General features: G+C 41.7%; 2 protein-coding genes and 1 pseudogene across 3 annotated transcripts in view; 2 read left to right on the top strand and 1 right to left on the bottom strand.

The window, feature by feature from the left end:
- The window catches only part of LOC309691025 (trace amine-associated receptor 13c-like), a 38,621-nt pseudogene that overhangs the window by 14,622 nt on the left and 1,597 nt on the right, over positions 1–22,402 (top strand). The window contains exon 3 of the transcript XR_014280764.1: positions 17,504–17,551. The product of XR_014280764.1 is annotated as a trace amine-associated receptor 13c-like (transcript). The remainder of the gene's footprint in view (positions 1–17,503; positions 17,552–22,402) is intronic.
- Positions 1,953–4,215, bottom strand: LOC309691006 (uncharacterized protein). The gene is made up of 2 exons (XM_082508532.1): positions 3,930–4,215; positions 1,953–3,765 (listed from the first exon to the last, which is right to left on the bottom strand). Exon 2 carries the CDS (start codon positions 3,473–3,475, stop codon positions 1,961–1,963), a length of 1,515 nt encoding a protein of 504 aa, XP_082364658.1. The 5' UTR covers positions 3,476–3,765; positions 3,930–4,215; the 3' UTR covers positions 1,953–1,960.
- On the top strand, positions 8,834–10,984 carry LOC309691030 (trace amine-associated receptor 13c-like). The gene is made up of 2 exons (XM_082508558.1): positions 8,834–9,346; positions 9,564–10,984. Exons 1-2 carry the CDS (start codon positions 9,171–9,173, stop codon positions 10,375–10,377), a joined length of 990 nt encoding a protein of 329 aa, XP_082364684.1. The 5' UTR covers positions 8,834–9,170; the 3' UTR covers positions 10,378–10,984.

Here is a 22,402-nt window from a genome sequence, read left to right as displayed (position 1 = left end):
AGGTCGAGATTTTTCAAGTCTTTTGCATGATCTGTTGATGGGAAAGCCTGCATGACAGTTAGGCAATTGGATGCTATTTTATGAAGTCTCAAGTTGGAGATGGCAAGCATGCCTTGGGCTGCCTTGAGAAGACTGATAGCTGCTGTTGCAGATGGCAGTGACTTGAGTGCATCATCAACGTAGAAGTTCCTGTGTATGAACTCCTTTGCCCCCTCCCCAAACTCGCCCTCTCCATGTAAAGCTGCTCTCCGAAGCCCATAAGTAGCCACAGCTGGAGAGGGGCGGTTGCCAAACACATGGACTCTCATACGATATTCCACAACTTCCTTCGTGATGTCATTGTCTTTAAACCACAGAAATCTGAGGAAGTTCCTGTGGTCTTCCCTGACAACAAAGCTGTGAAACATCTGCTCAATAGCTGCTGTGATGGCTACCTGTTCATGCCTAAACCGCATTAGGACTCCCAGCAGAGTGTTATTTAAGTCTGGCCCTGTCAACAGCACATCGTTCAAGGAGATGCCAAGATAAGGAGCGCTTGAATCAAACACAACTCGGATCTGGCCAGGCTTGCGTGGATGATAGACGCCAAAACTGGGAAGGTACCAGCATTCATCTCCATCGTTGAGTGCTGGAGCTGGTTCAGCATGATCTCGATCAAAGATATTCTGCATGAAAGCCAGAAAATGTCTCCTCATCTCAGGTTTCCTTTCTAGAGTTTTGCAGAGACTGGTGAAACGAGTCAGAGCTTGTCCTCTGTTGTTAGGCAGCCGTGGTCTTGGCATGCGAAAGGGAAGGGGAGCTACCCAACTGTTAGCATCATCTATGAACATCTCATTATTCATCAACTGAATGAACCGTTTGTCCTCAATAGATGGGGCAACTTCATTGTCATTCTCTGTTCTTTCGAAGATTTTGTTGCCAAGTAAATGATCATCAGAGTTCTGAAACAGGCTGTCCAGAGGATGAAAGTGTGACAGGGTTTGAGAGTTGAGAGGTCTTATGCCTGTCCTTGTTGTAAGCTTCTCTTTCACAACTAGGTGGTTGGGACATGGACTGAAATGAGAGTGACGCCCATTCTCCAGAACGTTAGTGCGGTAGACATTAACTGCTTTCGGCTTGTGAGCTGCACCCAAACAGACGTCTCCAACTACGACCCAGCCAAGGTCCAGTCTTTGGGCATAGGGTGCATTATTGGGCCCGTTGCGTTGGTCTCTCACTTTATGGACTTGTAACACATCCCGACCCAGCAGAAGGAGAATTTGCGCATTTGGATCAAGTTCAGGGATGAGATGAGTGATAGACTTTAGGTGTGGGTGGTGTTTGACTACATCAGGAGTAGGTATCTCCGATCTATCATCTGGGATATGGCTACACTCAATAAGTGTGGGAAGAGGAATGCTGAGACGTCCATCCAATGGCTGAGCAACAAATCCAACTCCTCTTCGGCCAGATAACTCAGTGACTCCCGCACATGTGCGCAGCGTGTAGGGAGAATCGCTACCCTTGAGGCCAAACAGGTCGAAGAATTTGGACCGAGCAAGAGACCTATTGCTCTGGTCATCAAGTACGGCATAGACTTTTATAGATCTTTCTGGTTGTCCTCTACGATGCACTTTTATGAGACAGATTTTAGAGCAAGAGCGGGAGTTATTGGCAATTCCACACACTTCTGTGCATTTGGAGATTATGTCAGGAGAAGCCGCTTCATCTTCCTCCCCGCCATGCTCATCCTCAGGGTCTTTGACAGCCCATGGAGCTGGTCCTGGATGAAGTGCTGTGACGTGCTTGTCACTGTTACACTCTTTACAGTGAATAATTGTTTTGCAGTCTTTAGCAACGTGTTCAGTTGAGGAGCAGCATCTGAAACAAACTCCACTATCTCGCAGGAACGTTTTGCGTTCATCCAGTGTCTTAGCTCGGAAGCCCCTACACCGCTTGAGAGGGTGGGGTTTTTTGTGAATCAGACACTGTCCACATCCAACTTACTGCTAGCTGACTCTGTGGGCTTGATGGCAGATGTTGATGTAATCTCTGTTTTGCTGGATGAGACGTGGTTCCTGGAATGCGTGTACCTTCTAGGTGAGTTTTCTGGTTTCACTGTCGTCATCCCAAATGAGCTAAATGCAAAACTTGGATCATTACGAGTGCGGGCTTCTTTGCAGACAAAGTCAGTGAAGAATGAGAATGGTGGAAACTGGCCTTGGTTTTGCAGCTTGTACGCACTGCCTTGTGTCATCCATTTTTCTTGAAGGCCATACGGCAGTTTCTCCACTATTGGGTTAATGCCGCGAGAGGTATCCAGATAGGCGAGCCCAGGCAAACAACCTTCTAACTTTGCTGACCCCAACTCCCTTAACAAGTCACCAAGCTCTCTCAGGTTGAGAGGGTCCCTGTTGCTGATCTTAGGAAATCTCTCCAGTTTGTCCAGCAGAGCTTTCTCAATTATTTCAGGAGACCCGTAGTTCTCTTCAAGTCGCATCCACGCCATCCTGAGCCCTGCAGCGGGGTCATTGACATGAACAGCTCTGATTCTCCTGACTTGCTCAGATGATTGAGGACCTAACCATCTAGTGAGAAGGTCGAGCTCTTCATTGCAGGTGAGTTTTAGCCCTTCAATGATGTTCATGAAGGTAGACTTCCAGCCCCAATAATTCTCTGGACGATCATCAAACTTTGTCATCCCGGATGTCACAAGTTCCCGGCGAGCCATGTATACAGCAAAGTCATTAATGCCGGTATGGTTCAGAGCAGAGGGCTGCGCTGCTTGCATTCTAAGAGGATGTGTGTGTGGTTGAGGTTCCTGCAGGGGGGTGACACTACATGGATAAATCCCAGGGTAATTCTGAGCAGATGGATGCTTCATACCATTTTCTTCAAAGGTAGTATGGCTCTTGACACGAGCTGGAGTGGAGCTCAGTCCATCAATGGCTGTACGAATGGGATTCAGTTCGTTGTCCTGGAGTGGTGGAGCATGAGAGAAATCGCGTGGCCGACTGGAGGTGATATGGGACTCAAGGCCGGGCAACGACAGCTGACTAGAGTGCATTCTTGAGTGACACTCAACATAATCATTTGTTCTTTTTTCTGTGGAGTCAGGGGGAATTCCTATGATGTCCGCTGCCCTGAGATCTTGTTTAGAGCCGAGTTCTGCTACGGCTGATTCCAAAACCTCCGCCTCAGCTAAAGCCGCTGCAACTTCTTTCTCTTGCTTCAGTGTGGCCAGAGCAGCCTCCATGCGTGCCTCTTCTACTCTCAACTGGGCTTTTTCCACCATGAGTTCAGTTTCTTTTTTGACAAAGGTGGAGCGAGCACGCACTGCTTCAGCTCTTGCGCGTGCTTTAGCAGCTGCTAGGCTTGCTGAAGACTTGCAGGAGCTGTTAGAAGAACTAGCAACAGATCTGGTCACATATGATTTCACAGATGTTCCTGGAGATCTAGTCTTCTGTTGATCTTCTGTATCTGGCTTATTGTCCATGATGACTATTCGGCATGCAAGGTAAAACTAAACGAGGCAGGAAGACTAATGAGCGTTAGCGGTCTCTGCTATCCAGACTTACTGTATTATCCAAGGTGTGATGCTGTTTTTTCACTATTCTGTCCCCTGCGTGCGTGGTTCTGGTACACGAAGTGACAGATAGCTAAACATATGCCGTAAGCACTGAAAGCGTTGAATGATGAGTCAGGCGTGAAAGTAAAGTTGAGGGCTGTTTACTTGTTTGTCTTCATCAACGTACAACTTACAGTGATTTCCCAGAACTTGTGAAACTACAAAAAATACAAAAAGAAATATGCTCAATAAAGAATTATGCATTTGCTTCACATGGTGAACAGATCTAGGCATTTATATATACATCTCTCCAAATATGCATAAAATCAATAAAATATACAACACTCACTACTTATAAAGATGAAACACAATTCAAACTTACAAACAAAGCTTCTCCATGGCATAACACAGGTGGATGCTTAAGGATTAAACAGGGAGACTTCTGGTACGCCTCATTGTGCAAATCCCAATACTAAAATGGCTTCCTGCATTACCCCACTCATGTGACTCTAAACATCCAATAGGAAACTCTTCCTGTATCACCCCACTCATGTGACTCTAAACATCCAATAGGAATACAAGCCAAACCACATAAAAATTCACTTGACCGCAGTCTCCAAGCTAACCACTAGGAGATGCTAAAATTCTCAATGTGCACATAACATTACAGTCAGCTTTCATCAAAAACATAAAATACTCCTCAACATGGGGCTTCTCTTGTAATGACACAATCCGAATCACAACTGACAGCTGGCCAGTGTGGCTAATACTAAACTACTAACTAAAACTACTAAACAAATTCACGAGTTTTGTACATGGTGACCAAGATAGCTGGTGTGGCTGCTGGACACGGTTAATGTGCTCTTGCATCATGGGATCAAACCTTGCCATGAGTAAAACTTCTTTTATAAAATTGCCATTTGATGGAGAAAACAATGTTTCTGGGTGTGTCCTTACAGTGCGTTCACACCGAACGCGATAGACGCGACCAGAGCTTCAGGTTTACATGTAAAGTCAATGGAGCAGCGCGATGAAGCGCGAGTGGGGGATGATTTCAGAAGCTACGGAGCCCCGCAGGGGACATGGGAGGATCTCGCAAAACTAACTCGGGATCTCGCAAAACAAACTCGGGATCTCGCAAAACTTTTGCGAGATCTCGCAAAAGTTTTAGCTGCATTCTTCGGACGCCGGCTCGAAGCCGACCAGGAGGTCGAGGCACGATGTGCCGGGAAAACGGTGTTCCTCCCGGCTGTAGTAGGTCTCGACCTCCCGTTAGCTTCGAGCTAACGGGAGGTCGAAGGCCGAAGAATGCGGCTAAAACTTTTGCGAGATCCCGAGTTTGTTTTGCAAGATCTTGCAAAACTTTTGCGAGATCCCGAGTTAGTTTTGCGAGACCTTGCAAAAGTCTGTCTTAATTTTTTTTTCTCCCATGTCCCCTGCGGGGCTCCGTAAGAAGCAGATTTGCGTCGCAAAAACGCTTTTCTGCCTGATTCGCGCAACCAAGTAGCACGACTGACACGTTTGAAGTGCGAAGTAAAATACGTGCTGCAGTTTGTGTGGTGCATTTTGTGCATTCACGCTTATCGCGTCTACCGCTCGAGTTGAAAAAATCTGAACTCCAGCGTCAAGTCGTGCTGCAACAAACAAACAGGAGCCTTGTGATGTGATACTCTGACCTAGTTCAAACGGGCAGGTCCAGCCAAAGCCATTCATTCTAGCAATCAGTGTTTTTGTGATGAGTCAGCAGGCTCTCCAGGGCAGAAACAGTGTTCTTATTTTTCTCCTCCTTCTCCCTGAGGCTCTTCCACTTTAAGCTGGGTCCTTTTTATTCCTGTCTCTCTGTAAATAGTTATATTTTATATATTTATGTTTAATGTTTTTCTGTTTGAGCATTTTAATTAGGGATGGGTACCGGTGTCCGGTGCCATGATGGCACCGGTTCTGACATAAACGGTAGTAACCAGACCGAAAAGCAGCGCACATTTCGGTGCTTTATTTCGGTGTTTTTTTTTCCTGAGCTGTGATACACTTCTAGCCAATCATTTTACGTTTCCGAGGATAGTAGGCGGGGCCAGGTACGTACGTTCTGTTAGAGCAGAGCTACAGATTAAAAATGCCCAAGGCGAAGCGGTCAAAAGTCTGGCTGTACTTCACAGCAAAATATGCAAACTCAGCAGCCTGCAACAAGTGCTTTAAGCTGATACTGTCAAAGGAGGTAACACCAAGAATCCGATTAAACAGCTGGCGACGCATAGCGGTTTTTTTTTAAAAGCCGAGAAATGCGCCGTATTTGATAGCTTGCTGCGAGACCTCACACCGTGCACGTCGGGTGGATTGCCAGTTATCGGACCCGGAGCAACATCCCCCAAAAACCCAAAGAATAGAGTCCTGGCCCCTAGCCCTGCCAGTGTAGCAGAAATGATGAGGATGATGATGCAGCAGCAGCCGTTCTTCTCTGCGTGAGTAGCTTAATGTTGTTAGTGTGTAATTTACGTTGAGTAGGCTAACCACGTTATTACATTAATGCAGGTAAGGTGAACTAGCAAGCATCATCATAGCTACATGCAGCTGTCTTCTTGTTTGATGGCAGATACTCCCTTCACCCTGCCAAAAAGGCTAAAATGACCAAAGAAAAAGTGGAAAACAGTTAAACATGAGAGGTTTTTGGACAAAGTTGATGTTTTTTCCATTGTTTAAGCACTGCTTCCAGCCAAGAGTGATACCATATATGCCACATAGCTGCAGAAAAGGCTGACATTGTTATCTTTTTACAAAAAAAACCAGCTGAACATGAGAGGTTTTTGGACAAAGTTTGTGTTCTCCATTCTTTAAGCACCGGTTTGAGCACCGTTTAAGCACCGGCACCGTTTCAAAAGTACCGATTTGGCACCGGTATCGGATAAAACCTAAACGATACCCATCCCTAATTTTAATATTATGTCAAATACATTTTTGTAATGACTAATGTGTACAGCGTCCTTTACGACGCTGCTCTGCTCTCCACAGTGAATAGAGGCAAAGCAAGGCAAGTTTATTTGTATAGCACAATTCAACAACAAGGTGGTTCAAAGTGCTTTACAGAGACATTAGAAACAAAAACAAATAAAAAGCATGATTTAAAATTGATTAAAACAAGCAAACAAACAAACTAACTAAATAACAAACAAACAAACAAACAAAACAGTATGTAAAAAAAAAAAATCAAAACAGATAAAATCAGAACAATAGATAAAATCAGTAGTTAAAATGTAACTTTTTGAAGTTTAAGCTTAAAAGTGTGGATTTGGTGCTTTATTCAAATGCAGCTGAGAACAGGTGAGTCTTCAACCTGGATTTAAATAAACTGAGTGTTTCAGCTGATCTGAGGCTTTCTGGGAGTTTGTTCCAGATATAAGGAGCATAAAAGCTGAATGCAGCTTCTCCGTGTCTGGTTCTGACTCTGGGAACTGATAAAAGACTGGATCCAGATGACCTGAGGGATCTGGAAGGTTCATACTGGGTCAGGAGGTCACTGATGTATTTTGGTCCTAAACCATTCAGAGCTTTATAGACCAGCATCAGAACTTTAAAGTCTATCCTCTGACGGACAGGCAGCCAGTGTAAAGACCTCAGAGCTGGACTGATGTGGTCCACTTTTTTGGTCTTAGTGAGGACTCGAGCAGCAGAGTTCTGAATGAGCTGTAGTTGTCTGACTGATTTTTTAGGTAGACCTGTAAAGATGCTGTTACAGTAATCAAGCCTACTAAAGATGAATGCGTGGACTAGTTTTTCCAGGTCCTGTTGAGACATCAGATCTTTTATCCTCGAAATATTTTTGAGGTGATAGTAAGCTGACTTTGTTATTGTCTTAATGTGTTTTTCTAAGTTTAGGTCTGCATCCATCACTACACCCAAATTTTTCGCCTGGTCTGTGGTTTTTAGGTGTATAGATTGAAGTTCTCTGGTGACCTGTAATCGTTTTTCTTTGGCGCCAAAGACTATTACCTCAGTTTTGTTTTTGTTTAGCTGGAGAAAATTTTGGCACAACCAGTCATTAATTTCCTCAATGCATTTACGAAGAGCCTGTACAGGGCCTTGGTCTCCTGGTGACATTGTGATATATATTTGTGTATCATCTGCATAGCTGTGGTAGTTTATTTTGTTGTTCTTTATAATCTGTGCCAGTGGGAGCATGTAAATGTTAAACAGAGGGGGTCCCAAGATGGAACCTTGTGGAACTCCACATGTGATACTTGTCTGCTCAGATGTGAAGTTACCTATTGATACAAAGTATTTCCTGTTTTCTAAGTATGTTTTGAACCAGTTTAGTACAGTTCCTGGGGGACCGGGGAAGATCGTGGTCCCTGGTCCTGGTCCTGGTCGTTGGTGTTGTTGAGAGAGTTGGAGGCAAATAGGGACCCCTCTTCTTGCCTCAGATGTCTCTCCTTTCTGAGGCTCTTCCCGGGTGGGGGCAGATGGAGCTCCTCCTCAAGGTTTCTGCTGGGCTTTGTCTGTTCTTGGAGTACTGTTTGTTCCTCTTTATGAGATAACTCCTCGTTTATCTCAGCCTTGGCACCAAGCACAGATGGATGACGTATGGAATAAAACAAGTTGGAGGTGAACAGTTTCACCCCTGACTTGTTAAAAATAAATCCATTTGCTTTAAACAGATGCCTGCGTTCCCAAGAGAAGGGAGACTCTCTCTTCAAACGCTAGATCGACACCTGCCGTCTTGGAAACATACCGTCTGGCAGTACTTCCTCCCACATTTCTGCTTCACGCGTGTGAAAATTGCATATTTTAAAGCACAACCTGTTGCATGGTTGAATTTTAGCCAAGCTTTAGCTGTTGGATAGGTATTAGATGTCTGGTTTTCACAAAAAGTGAAAACAAAAGCAGAAAAACAGTAGGTCTTTGGTGATGTAGGTCTTTGGTGTTTTTCAGTTTAACTGAGTGTTGCATAGTCTGACCTTGGAGCAAATTGCTGAGCTGTCCACTTCTAGGTGGATTGGCAGGTGTCTTGAAGGTTTTCCACTTGTAAATAACATTTGTAAAATGATGGGTGTCACACTGTTTAAAAAGTTGTTACAGCCTTTCCCAGACTGATGTCCATCAAAGGTTCCGTCTCTAATATAACTGCTGATGTTTTTTCTGCCTGGCAATATTTTAACAGACACCAGAATGTTGACCAGTAAACTGCCATTCCTGGGTTTATAGATGTGGTCACATTAATGCTGATCAGTTAATCAAATCCATTTGATTATCAGCACCAGGCTGGGTTCATACTCAGGACAGTTTTGCTATGAGGCAACAGTGCAAACCACAACATCACCATGCTGGTCAGAGACAATAACTAAGGTTCAAAATGTGAAAGAAAATATATAAAGCTGAAAATGTAAAATACATGAAATACATGGAAAATAAAACTAAGAACCAAACAGAGAATACCAAAAAACTGACCATAATCTAAGAAAATCTATTAACCAAGCGTGAATGAGACAGTCAGTGTTAAAAAAATGAAATTGTGAAGGAAAGGAAGAAGAGAAAAGGAGGGTCATGTTTTAGACTGAAAGAGATTGGTGGGAGGAGTGAGATAAATTAGCTGTATGAGAAGAATTTCTAATTAGAGAGCTGCAGGTGTCTGATGATGGAGATACCGAAAGGAGTCGAGCTCTGTTTCCCACAACTCCTCAACAGCTCCTGCAGGAAGCCGACACTTCACTGGTCCAAAGCTGTGCTCCTGAACATTGTGCTCTCATGTATCTCTCTGCTCACTGCTGCTCTAAACCTTCTCGTCATCATCTCAGTCTCCCACTTCAGGCAGAGATTAACTTTTCAACTGAAACTACAGTTTAAGTTTTAGATGTGTGAAAGCTTCCATTTACATTATATGACTTAGTGATTAAAGAATGAATTTTAACCATGGTCATAATGTCTTATTTGCTTGAACTGAATCATGCCTTAGTAGTGCAGCATTTTCACTGAAGACATGTTGACATTAACGATGTGCATTATATTCTTTTCTGTCTCCCTGCAGGCAGCTGCACACACCCAGTAATATCCTCCTCCTCTCTCTGGCCGTCTCAGACTTTTTTGTGGGTCTCCTGTTGTTGCCTTTGGAAATTTTTAGAAACACAAGCTGCTGGGTACTTGGTGATCGTATGTGTTCTGCTTATTGGTATTTGACCAGCAACATTATCTGTGCTTCAATAGGGAACATTGTTCTAATATCAGTTGACCGCTATGTGGCTATTTGTGACCCTCTGCATTATCCCAGCAGAATTACTTTGGCGAAAGTCAAACTCAGTGTTTGTCTCTGTTGGTTTTATGCTTTTTTCTACAGCAATCTTTATACAAAGAATATCATGATTGAACCAGGCAGGTATAATTCTTGCTTTGGAGAGTGTGTATTTTTTAGCAGTAATATTGCTATTGTTGCTGACCTTATTTTATTCTTTTTTGTTCCAGTAACTGTTATCATAGCCTTGTATATGAGAGTATTTGTGGTGGCTGTGTCTCAAGCTCGTGCCATGCGCTCTCATGTTACATTGGTCACACTTCAGCGTTCACTGAATCAAACAAACAAATCTGAGCTGAAAGCAGCCAGGACTCTGGGGATTCTTGTAGTTGTGTTTCTAGCATGCTTCTCTCCACTCTACTGCTACTCTCTTGTTGATGAAAATGCAATCAATAATCCAGCTGCATCTTTTGCGGTCATTATCTTTTACATTAACTCTTGTCTAAACCCTTTGATCTATGCCTTGTTTTACCCCTGGTTTAGAAATGCTGTTAAACTTATCATCACGTTGGAGATCTTCAAGTATGACACAAGTGGTGCCAACATACTGTAAAAAGAGTACGAAACCTGCTTGTGCAATGGTTAGCACTGACACACCACAGCAAGAAAGCCCTGGATTTGAATCCAGCTGGTGCATAGTTTTAATGTTCCCTTGTCTATGTGGGGTTACACAGCTTCTGCTCAGAATCAAAAGACTTGCATGGTGATTCTAAATTGACTAGGTGTGAATGGCTGTCTGTCTCTACTTTTTGACCTTTGACATACTGACCACCTGCCCAGGGTTTATAGTATGTGTCTGCCCCCTTGGACCATGATATGGGCAAATAGAAGAGAATGGACGGTTGAAACTGACTTACTGAATTATGGTTCTAAACAGTGATAGAAAAAACATCACTATTGCTGTCACAGTTGTGACTGTGGTGCATATTCTAAATGAAAATTACGAGAAAAATATATGTAAGTATTTTTAATTCTTCTTATGTTTTTTATGTGTTAATTATTACCTAGTAAATCTCACTCCATTTCTTTTTCAGTGTATTCACCTTTTGGCTCCAATAATGTTCACTTCAGTGGTTCGTGTTTTCTTGTTTTCTCTGGTTATTATACACTGTTGTTATATTTGTATTTTATAAATACTGTGTTGTCAAACATAGTGTACAATAAAATTAAGATTAGATAAGAACTTTATTAATCCTGGGATAAATTATTGTGCCTTTTACATACACAAAAAGAAACACTGTGTTCAGAATCAGAGAGAGTAATAAATGTAACAGCTGGAATAAATTTAAGAACAGAAAGTTAAACAGCTAATGAAAAAGATAAGAAGAATTGTATAAAACATAAATATGAGTATGACCAGTAGTGCAAGATGACAGAAAGTGTCACAGTAATGATAATAATGTTAATGCTTCTAGCAAGTGCAACAATTGTTAACTAAAACTAAATTACAAACAATAATAATAATACAAATAATGACTTACTTTCTGTTACAGCTCAGTAATAAAGTGGAAACATTAGGATAACAGGGCAAAAATAAGACCTTAATAATGTGGTAATTTCTAAGTTATTACCACTCAGTTTTCAAAGTAATAACCACTTAATATCCAGGTAAAATCATGGTAGCACGATTGATTACAGTTGAGTCATAATACACTGAAATGTATATAATTGGATAATAAGTGGGGGTGTAGAAAAATACAGTTCAGTAACAAAGGGGTAATACTAGGGTAACAAGGCAGAAAAAAATAATATAACAATATAGTAATTTCAAAGCTATTACCACTTTGTAGATACCACTTTTCACACCTTGGCTCGTGTGATAAGACAGAGGAATAATAGGAGGCTCAGGACCTTATCAGGACACTCTCAATAGAATTTAATGATCTGGGACTCTCCACTAATTGCTCTTAGAACCTCTCAGATGACAGGCAAAATGTCTTCAAGAAACATAAGAAGTCCAGAAGCTTTTCTTTCCAAGCTCCTTCTCATTTAATGTTTTCTTCGTTATTTCTACTACTTTCTAAATTGTAGATACATAATAAAGACATCAAATATATGAAGCAATATATGGAATCATGTCGCAAAGAAAAAGCTTAAAAATAACTGTAAACATGTGTTATATTTTAGATTCCTGAAAGTAGCCACCATTTGCTTTGTTGACAACACTGCAAACCCTTGGCCCTCTCTCAATGAGCTTCATGATTTAGTCACCTGAAATGGTTTTCACTTCACAGGTGTGCCTTGTCAGGGTTCATCAGGGGGGGCATGAACCACAAAGAATGGATGTTAGACCAGTGGAAATCTGTGCTTTGGACTGATAAGTCCACATTTGGGATCCTGTTTCCACCCTCCGTGTGTTTTTGCATTGCAAAAAAGGTGAACGTGAACATGATTGGTTGAAACAGTTCAATGTAGCCTTAGGTCTGATATGGGCTCACGTTTCTTCTTCTTCAACTTTCTGGACATCTCCTTATATGGAGATGACCCTTCTATAGGCAACACTCCTATTACCATGATAACCACCTCTTTCCTCCCCCAGGTCTGTAGAATTAAAAAGGGGGGTATAGGGCTTTGGAGCGTGATGTCACGGGGGTGGGCGTGGAAAGGATTTTGGCCTGATCCGCCATTTTGGGGGTCTAGCGCAAGTGAAAAGGGAGCAAAGTAACACACAACAGCCATGGTTCGTATTTGCTGTGTGGTCGGCTGCAATGCTCGATCACACGACCGGCAAGAGAATAAGCTTGAAAATGGTTTATCTTTTCATTCTTTCCCAACCTGGAAGCAACATGAGGCAGCTCGTGTATCGATGTTACCAAACGAAGGTGTCTAGTCTGGATAGCAGCTGTGAGACGAGCTGATATCCAGTTCTCTTCCATCTCCAAATATCTGTCGGTGCTCCTGACATTTTCATTCCGGTAAGTTCTAAATATGTTCATATCACTCTTTATAGCCTATTAGTTTTATTTTCAATGCGCTCTGAGCTCATAGCAAATTAGAACAAACATCCTACTGAGTAATTTTGCAGAACTACCTTCTATTTATAGAGTTGCTAATTATTTGGCATTATTGCAGCAAACCAGCCTATGAAATGGATGAAACATCGTGACTGGTTTCTGCTTCAAACATACCACCATGCCAATCAGATTACTTCTTCCATGTGAGGGTGAAGAGGTGGATAAGATGGTGAAGGTTTGCTGCGTTTGGTGAACAGTGTGATAATAAAACCAGGGAAAAATGAAACCTGCTCCTGTTAAATATTCTTAAGTCTTGTGCTGTTAAAATTGCTGTATTTTTTCAAAAGATACAGTAAATAATGTTAGTAGTGGGTGATATCATGTAAACACTGTCATGATTTTATGTAAACATTTTGTCATTTGTAAACTATAAATGACATGGATTCTACATTGTAACTGATGTGATGTTCTATAAGGTGGTTTTAATAAAAAAAAAAGAGAGGCAAAAATTAGTTTGTTTCTTTATTCAACTTTTGAACAGTGGTACTCAGTCAGTACATATTCAGTAAATGCTAATTATTTACACAGCAGTGCACTACGGGCATAAATCTAGACCCCTAGATAAAACATTATGGGTCATTCCCACAACCCACAGCTTTACTGTGTTCCAGCAAAGTATCCAATAGCAGTGACAACTCCTCCACAGTAGCAGGTGGGATTTTTCTGTTTTGAGGACGGCTCCTTTTCCCTGTCACTACAGATGGTCTGTTTATGTTTTGATTGAGAGCCTTTTTTTGGGCAGCTGAAGAGGAGAAGTCTATCTTATGGCCAACCTCTGGCTGTATCTTGGTCATATTACCCAGCAAAACCCAGTATGCAGGTTCATCTGTAACAGTCCTTGTGCCACGGATCAACACTGTTGCTTCTACATTAAACAGAAGAGCAGTGACGTGGGTGCAGGTCTCCGCGACTCCGGCCTTACAGGTGCAGTGGGCGGCTTCAACCTTCCCTGTGATGCTCACAGTGACCCATGGCTGCAATGCTGGTTCATTCAGTCTTTGAGAGTGCAGGACCTGAAACACACACAGACAAAGTTCATTTAAAGACAAGAACTAATGAGCCAAGGCTGACATAAATGCCTTTAATCTACTTTATCATAAATGTAACAAAGTGTTTAGAAAGTTAGCACATACATGTAATTTTTCATTTTTTTATGTATCCATCTATAGAACGCTGCATGTTATATTCTAAATCTGCCTGTTCTCTGTCAGAAACCTGCCTGCAGAAAATGAACCTAAAGTATGTAATGCAAGGATGTCATCACTTTAGAGATGGAGAAAGCATAAAGTGACAATTATGAATCACTTAATATGATAAGGAGATTCTGCAGGTCATTGATCAATGTATAAAACTAAAATACAATGTATTTTTAGTGACACAGGATACAAACATGGAAGCAAGATGTATAATTAGAATTATTTATAATAAATATGAATAAATTGGTGCAATTTCTTTAACCATAAAGAACAACAATCCTTCAGGACAATGTCTCATCAATGCACTGAACTCACTATGTTATCCCTCTAACAGCCTTCACATGTTCTCACTGTAATTTCCCCTCATGAATGAATTTATGCTGCACTAATGTGAATGTTTGCAGGGAAATCAAAAGCATTTCACTCGCAGTACTCGAGCTGACTTACCTTTGTTTGAATGACGACTTGTACGCGCTGACTCCACAGACAAGGTCAGGCTACGTCAATAGCGGTTGGTCTTCAGGGTTTCTACTCCACGGCCGTATTTCATACGGGTCCACATTTCCAATGCACGCTATTTTCTGCAAGTACCGCTGCTTCGCCTCTGGACGCAATCGGTCTCTAAACAGTTCATTCTCTTTTGAGCTGCTTTTAAGCATCTTTCTTGTAGTCGTCGTTCCAACACAGTGTGTTTGTGTTGATTCGTAGACCCCGAAAATGGCGCTGCGCTCCCATAATGCATTGCGGCGTGACGTCAACTCCAAAGCCCTATAGTGCATACTATAACAGCAGATTTATGATCGAGGCCACATTCCTGTGAGGAAGTTGTGAGGAAGTGTTGTTTCTGTTAGTATCCGTGTGAGTTCAAAACTATTCTACAATGCACTGTGTGCAGTAAAAGACAAAACACAAATATATGATGCTAATTATGAGATATTAGTCTTAACATTAAAATACACTAATACACTGTTGGGGATTAATTCAAAACTGAAGGCACATTGAACCAGTGTGGGTACCACAGCATCTTTTGGTGACCTCAAACACACCTCCAGGCTGTGTATGGCGTAGGGGTATTTTACCAAGAAGGAGAGTGATAGAGTGCTGTGGCACTGCCACATAGAATACTGAACTTGCCACCATTGAGAACAGGCAGCATAGTCCTCAAGACATTGAACGACTTCAGCCTAGATAAAGGCTAAAACTAAAACAATGTTATTAACGGTACAGGGGGACTACGGGGGGATTATTTAGAGGTCAAAAGGTCTATTCAGGGTCAACTTTTCGCATATCCCAATTTTGCCAGGTGGCTATTGTCCTTAGTCTACCATTTGTATAATATAGAGGTGGACAAAGAACTGCTTCACACAGTGTTCATAAAGTTATGACAAAGAGCCTGGCTACCAGTGCCAGCAGGAATGGAAAGGGAAATAAATGAAAATAAAATAACAACAATACAAACAAAAACAGAACAGCTTTACAAAGAATCACAACCTACATTTTAGAACCAAGATAAAAAGACTTAGATTAGCTAAAACTTAGATTAGCTTCTTAGATAAGCTTGACATAATGAGAGCTTGAGGACAACGTCAAATGACAAAAAAGTTTTTTAGTGCAACAAGACACTACAGGCTTGGCAGCCACAGCTGGTACCGGCCACTTCAAGCCACTTCGACAATCTCATTGGACCCCCCCCCCCAAAAAAAAAAAACAGCTATGGAAAAGTACAGTAAGGAGTCACTGGAAGCCAGGTTAAATCTACCTTGGTCCATACCTCTCGCCACCAGTTTCTTTCTTTTGAGCAAAAAGGATGATAAACTCAGGCCTTGTATAGATTTTGGAGGACTGAATGAATTAACTGTGAAGAACCCTCTGAATCATCGAAACCAGTGCATATCTTACTTGCATCCTGTGTAGTGGGCGCTGTTACCTGGGAAATCAAGACATTGGTGCGCTGTGCACAGCCAGAAGAGCCTGATCCAGCTGCGGCCCACCTCACAGGCTATTTGCTCCACCTACCGCACACTCCCATGTGCTGCACTGGCTCCACACAGCGCACTTTGATCGCAAGGACAATTTCCTTGTTAAAATGCTTTTAGTGACTCTCTTTAGAAGGTGATGCATGCAAATATGTTTTGGCATTTTTTACGCCCCTTAACGGTTTTAAGTCAGCCCTGGTCTCACATTGCCTTAGATTTTGTCACCGGCTTGCCGTACTGCTCTAGCAACTTTGTCATATTTTCCATAATTGACAGGTTCTCCAAAGTGGTCCATTTTGTGCTTCTGTCTCGATTCTCTATTTCTAGTCATCGCTATTCAGTGATATGAATTATATCAGAACGCGGCAAATAGACTCCAATTTGTTCATGTAAATGGGGAGTCTTCTTCACTCGGTAGGATTAATTACAGAGTACCACAAAGTCCTGTGCCAGGATGAACGCTGTTTACTTTATGCATTCTGCTTATGTATGCTTGCCTTAGGCAGTATCTTTGAAAGTCATAGCGTACATTTTCAGTTCTATGTAGATGACCCCTAGCATCATCTATCCATGAATCAGATAGCACACCAGGTTAAAGTACAGGAATGTCTTGAAGACATAAAGACGTGGTTACCTCTAATTTTCTGTTTCTATATTCAGATAAATCTGAACTTATTGTACTCGGTCTTGAAAATCTGAGGAAAATAGTGGCAAACCAGATACTTACTCTGGGATTACCTTGGCCTTCAATAATTCTGTAAGGAGTCTTGGAGTCATTTTTAAACAGGATATGTCCTTCAATGTGGATATTAAACAAATATATAGGAGAGACAGACACACTCTATTACATTTAAAAGCGACCTTTTTAATAAAGCTGAAAGCTTAGGGCTGAATCAGGTGACCTTGAACCCTCACTGCAATAGGACTAGGCTGCTGGAGGATTCCCATGATGCACTGAGGGTTTCTTCTTCACTTGCCTTTTGTTACTTTTTTGTTTAAATACCACTTTAAGGGAGTTTTTCCTTCCCGTTGTCGTCAAATAATTGCTCATAGAGGGTGTTTTAATTTGTCGGACAATGCTTATGATTTTCTGTGAGTCTGTTCACCCCATTGCCATCCTCTATGCTGTTGCATGCTGGAGCAGCAGGTTAAGATGCCAACACATTTTATGTGTCACACAGAATGAAAAGGCTTCACCACATCTACGAAATTAAAAGAAAAAGGTTAGTCATATTATTCCTCAGAACACCTCAGCGATTCCCCTCTCGAGTATATTTGCTCCGGGCCTGCAAACCTGTGTTAAAAAATGAAATCAGTTTAATTATCATGTCAAATCTTTTGAACTCCTGGCTCCACCCAGAGCCTACATCCACAGAACTACCTAGAAACAAAACCTGTGTGTTAACATGAACTTCACATTTGAGAACCCCGTTTTTATTTTTTTCTCTTACTTTGCTCTTGTTTTCCTGCTGTACCATGTCCGATCGTGTCAGGCGTTGTGTGGAGGCGAGGAAGAAGGAACCCAAACGCAGGACTGGCAGGTAGGTGAAGGTTTATTATAGGGAGTGGGTGAACAGAGGGTGAACGGACACTGACTGGCTAGACAACTGAACGGCTGACTGAACTGAGGGAACACACGGGAAGGACAACGTAACATCAATGACACGACAGTGAACGAATAGAAACAGAGGGCTTAAATACACAGACTGGTGAGGATGATAATGAAAGACCGGTGAGTACACAGCTGAACATAATCTGACTAATGATACGTGGGAATAACTGGAACACAATACGCAGGCGGTATGCTGCCACAGAAAACAGATGTGAAAATAAACTGAAGATGACAAAACGGAAAACACTGGGTCAACAACCCAGGAACCCTGACAGATCGCATGCCCCTACCGGTTGTGCTCTCTTTTTTAATAATTTACTATTTTAAAGGGAAAAACCTGGGTCACTTGGACCAGTGTTTGTTATTCCATAACTGTACTTTGAATGTGACAAATCTATCCTTCCCCTATGTAATTCATGAATATTGTTTTGGTTCTGACTATTTTCCTCTATAACATTTAACTGACTTCTACAGTGGCCTGCTATGGTTAATGGTTACATGAGTGATATCAAAAATTTTCTTAAAGCAAACATCAGCCCCCCAAAATTAATCTGAAGTTCCACACTCTCATGTGAATCTACAGTCTCCCCCTCTCTCTCTTATCCCCCTGCTCCTGCCAAAAGCAAAAACAAAACAAAGCAAAGCATCTGATAGGTTTGTAGCTTGAACCTATTCGCTGGAACGTTGAAGACAATATAATTACACAGCAAGCAAGACACGAAGTAGGCAAAGTTCTTCATGTTTCTCGTGCACGGGAGAGAACCGGACAAAAGTCCGTTCCTTCGCTTGACCCCAGTTGCTCCCCCGTAACACTGCTCTTTTATTGAGGTTACATGAATATGCATAGGTTCATTAACATACGACGTCTACATACCAACAAAGAGTACCGTGTGTGTGTGTGTGTGTGTGTGTGTGTGTGTGTGGGGTCAGAGTGTGACCCCATAAACAACTTCCCTTAACCTGCTGGTCTGGAAAATCCAACAGTTCATCTATATGTAAAAGGCACTTAGACTCAACTACGTTAATCCTACCATAAAACAATAAAACAAGGTACGACCTCTTCCCATGCTCCCAGGATGTAGGTGTGCATTCTGGAATGCACACCAAGCCTTTGTAGCCTGCTAAAGATCACACATCCTATCACTACACAATTGATTATACACCTCTAAGCATATATGGTTAAATATTTCTAAGCATAAATGACAATCAACAATACAAAACCTAACAGCATCCACCCTTTTCTGTGAATATTTGTCAACATTTACTCATCCTAATGTTGGTCCAGTCTTTGTCTCAGTGTCAAGTCAGTCAACACTTTAGTCCCCATCGTCAGTCCATCACAGCCCAGTCACACACATTCATGCACACACACTCACCCGCATTCACACGAGATATTACTGATAATAGAGTCCTGCGCGCAACCTTTTCCAGTGTCCATCACCAGGAAGATGACGTCATCATTTTAAAAAGAATAACAAGTGTTTATGATTTTGGACTGATCGGGTCCCCATAGGTAGCTGTCTCCTCAGCCCATTGTAATCTGGAAAAGCTCACCTTATATTTGCTCTCACAAAAATGTTAATTCAATCTTGCAGGCCTGCTTAGAACAAAAAATAATAATCAGCTCTTTTTTTTCTAAGTCATCAAAACAGAAAACATCATCACCATAAGGGTGACACCTGACAGGTTTTCGCTAAGTGCACTGTTACAAAAATAATGGGCCCAGTTCTGGACATGTCCATGTATAGAAATCTCGGTTGTTTGCTGTGGGTAAACTCGGCTGTTTTATACCCTTTGATTCCCTACAACAGGCAGTATTAGGTGAGAAGTATGAGGCCCTGCATTTCCATGTTGAGCCCTCCCATCCTCCCTCTTTGCAATAAATATTGACAAAGAACGTGAGCCATCGCCCCGTCACAGGTTGTTAAAAGCAAAGTTTATGAAATCATGCTCATGATAAGTAGATGTAATCTTTTGACCCCAACTGTGTACATTTCCGTTTACTAGACACAAGTCGGTTAGTGAGTCGTCTCCATTAGACACTCTGGATCCGGCTTGGCGTGATCCAGTTATTTTTTTCTATTTAGCTTTTCTTCTTTGCATTTCGTCATCCCCCTTGTCCTAGTCCCATCAAGTGCTTTCACACAATAATGTCACTGGTACACTTCCCAGCTGGTGATTAGAGCACATGTTTCCATCAATGATGGTATTCGTACATGCTGCTGGACCCTTCAGAGTTTTAGCTCAGTTGTGCTGTCTTTTGCTTTTGCCTGCTGTTAATTCTTCAAGTCCACAGTGTTGCTCTGTATGTCTTCATGAAGAGATTGACTGTCCTTTAAGCTTCTCCTCAGGATAAGGACAGGATGAGAGGTGAACCTATGAAATTTTGAGCCAAAACCTGGCCTGTTTGTCGTCCCAATTAAGTTAATCTATCATTTTGCCGCTGTACTCATCCACGAGGTTGAGCTAAGTCCATGGGCACCTGTATCAACACACTAAGACATTTCTTTAATATAATTTTCCTAGTTATCAACACATTCATTGTCTAATTCTTCTATCTAGATTTTAAGACATCTTTCTCTCTCTCACGTTGCACACACATCAGGCAATTTCCTCCAAACTGCCTGCAAACATTTCACTTCCTGTCACAGACACACACACACAGCGGTTTTCACACACACTCCTCACCTCACTCCATTTCATCAATTTCTGCAACCTAATCGAACTCTTGTTTTATGTTCACTCTCTATATACTGTACCCTCTGTAACTCTACTCATTTTTAATGTACTCATTTTAAGAATGCACCCTCAGCCACACACACACAAATTGAGCAGCTTCACACAAATATATACTCAGGTCTTTACATTTGCAAGCATTAACCAAACGAAATCCTTCACATCAAAGTCTTCAACGTGTTTATCAGAATTCCTTCAGCACAATTTTTTTTTCTTTTTTTGTGTCCCGTTTGGATCTTTAGCCATCAGAATTGTTGTCTTAAGGCCAAGAAAGATGCCAAGCGGATATCTTCAGCACAATTAACAGTTTTTCCACACACATAACAATTCTTTTAGCTCAGCTCTGCGGCACAATTCACTCAGCTCCTTTAGCAGATCTTCTCTTACACAAGCCACACCCTTTTTCTATCACACTTTCAAAACAATATGCACTTTTGATCATGCATCCAAAGAACAATTTTACACTTTCCTATATATTCACACGTTTATACGTATAACAAAATAACACCAAATGCCAAGATACATTATTTCCATTTCCTTACCACACTTTACATCATCCTGTACTGGTACCAGTTTTCCCTACACAATTTTGACAACTTTAAAAGCCTATGAGCCCAGGTCCAAATTAATTAATCAATTAAACCGTTTCTGTCCCGGACAGAGGCCTGATTTCTAAGTCTTATTTTAATTTAAAAGTGTTTCCCCCCACCCGCAGCTTTACCGGAAGCTTTACTTTACCAGCATCTCTCGCCTAAAACTTTACCAGCCACTCTATGTTGAGGTGGTCATGCTCGAGGCCCGGCCTCTTCACTCAAACAATGCACCAAAAGTGGTCCCTGACCACTGGCTGTTAACCAAGGTCCCAAGTCTTGGCAGTGGCCAACTGAGATAATCCTGACGCCGCAGGGTCTTGCCACACGTCCGAAGCAAGGAGGGGGTTCTCACCCCTGAACTTGTGTGCACTCCTAGGGATCGCCCTCCCCGTCCTAAATCAATTTAAATAAATTTTCAAACACCACTGGGGACTCTAACCACCAGTTTACTGATGTCCAGGCCCAGCCTTCTGCCCAAAATGGGAACTCAAATCCCTTAAACAAGTGCCTAATTACCAACTCTAATCTCTTTTCTCTTGGCTGACACAACACAGTTAACATTGCACACAACACATGAACATTAAAATTCAACCCAACATTAACAGTAATACATTTTCATCAGATATTTCCCCAGACTTTACTGTTATTATCACAAATTTCCCAAAATCACCAAGGATATTTCACCAGAAATCCACTGAACAAATTTTGTAATTTAGCTTAATTTTACTACAACTGAGCCAATTTAACTGTGAAGATCATCAACTCGGCGAACAGATAATTTAATAAGCACACTTTGCTTTTTTAACAGGTGGTGCTTAACTTTAAATTTGGACCTGTCCTCTGTTTGCCTCATGGCCAAATTGGTCCTCTCAGCCGTCAAAGAATCCGGGTTCACGGCACCAATGATCAAATCCGGTTCCTTTATATTCTTTTACTGACCAAGAAAAAACCCGACTCAGTGTGGTCAAAGCTCAAAAATCCTCTTTAGTCTACATTTCTGGAAAAGTAGATGTGCACAGGCTAAATCCTGAGCAGATCTGAAGCATTACAAGCCAAATGAGCATAACATAATCAGTCATACGTCACACATGGTTTTGATCAAAACAACTGCTGCGCTGCACTCTAGTTTCACTTCCTGTACTCTGCAGGCCTGCACAAAGCGTCTTCTGCAGTTTCCTGTCTTACACAGTACTCTGTGACCTTTAGCACACATTCTAACTCAAAGTGGCGTTTTTTCTACACTGGCCTCTATAAAACATTATAAACAGAAAATAAGCACTAAGAATATATATTTATTCCGTAACACAGTTCTGTGATTTCCTGGATACTGAGTGATCCCCTTTGGTTATCCTGGTTCAGATTTCAATAGGAAGATGAGGCTTGTCTGCTCAAGTTGCCTGTAGTATCATCTGCAGACATAAGTTGAAAATAAAATAGTCATCCCATTTTAG

Source organism: Aulonocara stuartgranti (assembly GCF_965226115.1).
Source record: "Aulonocara stuartgranti genome assembly, chromosome: 16".
NCBI lineage: Eukaryota > Metazoa > Chordata > Actinopteri > Cichliformes > Cichlidae > Aulonocara > Aulonocara stuartgranti.
The sequence above is the reverse complement of the archived record's forward strand: the minus strand, read 5'-3'. Positions and strand labels throughout refer to the sequence as shown.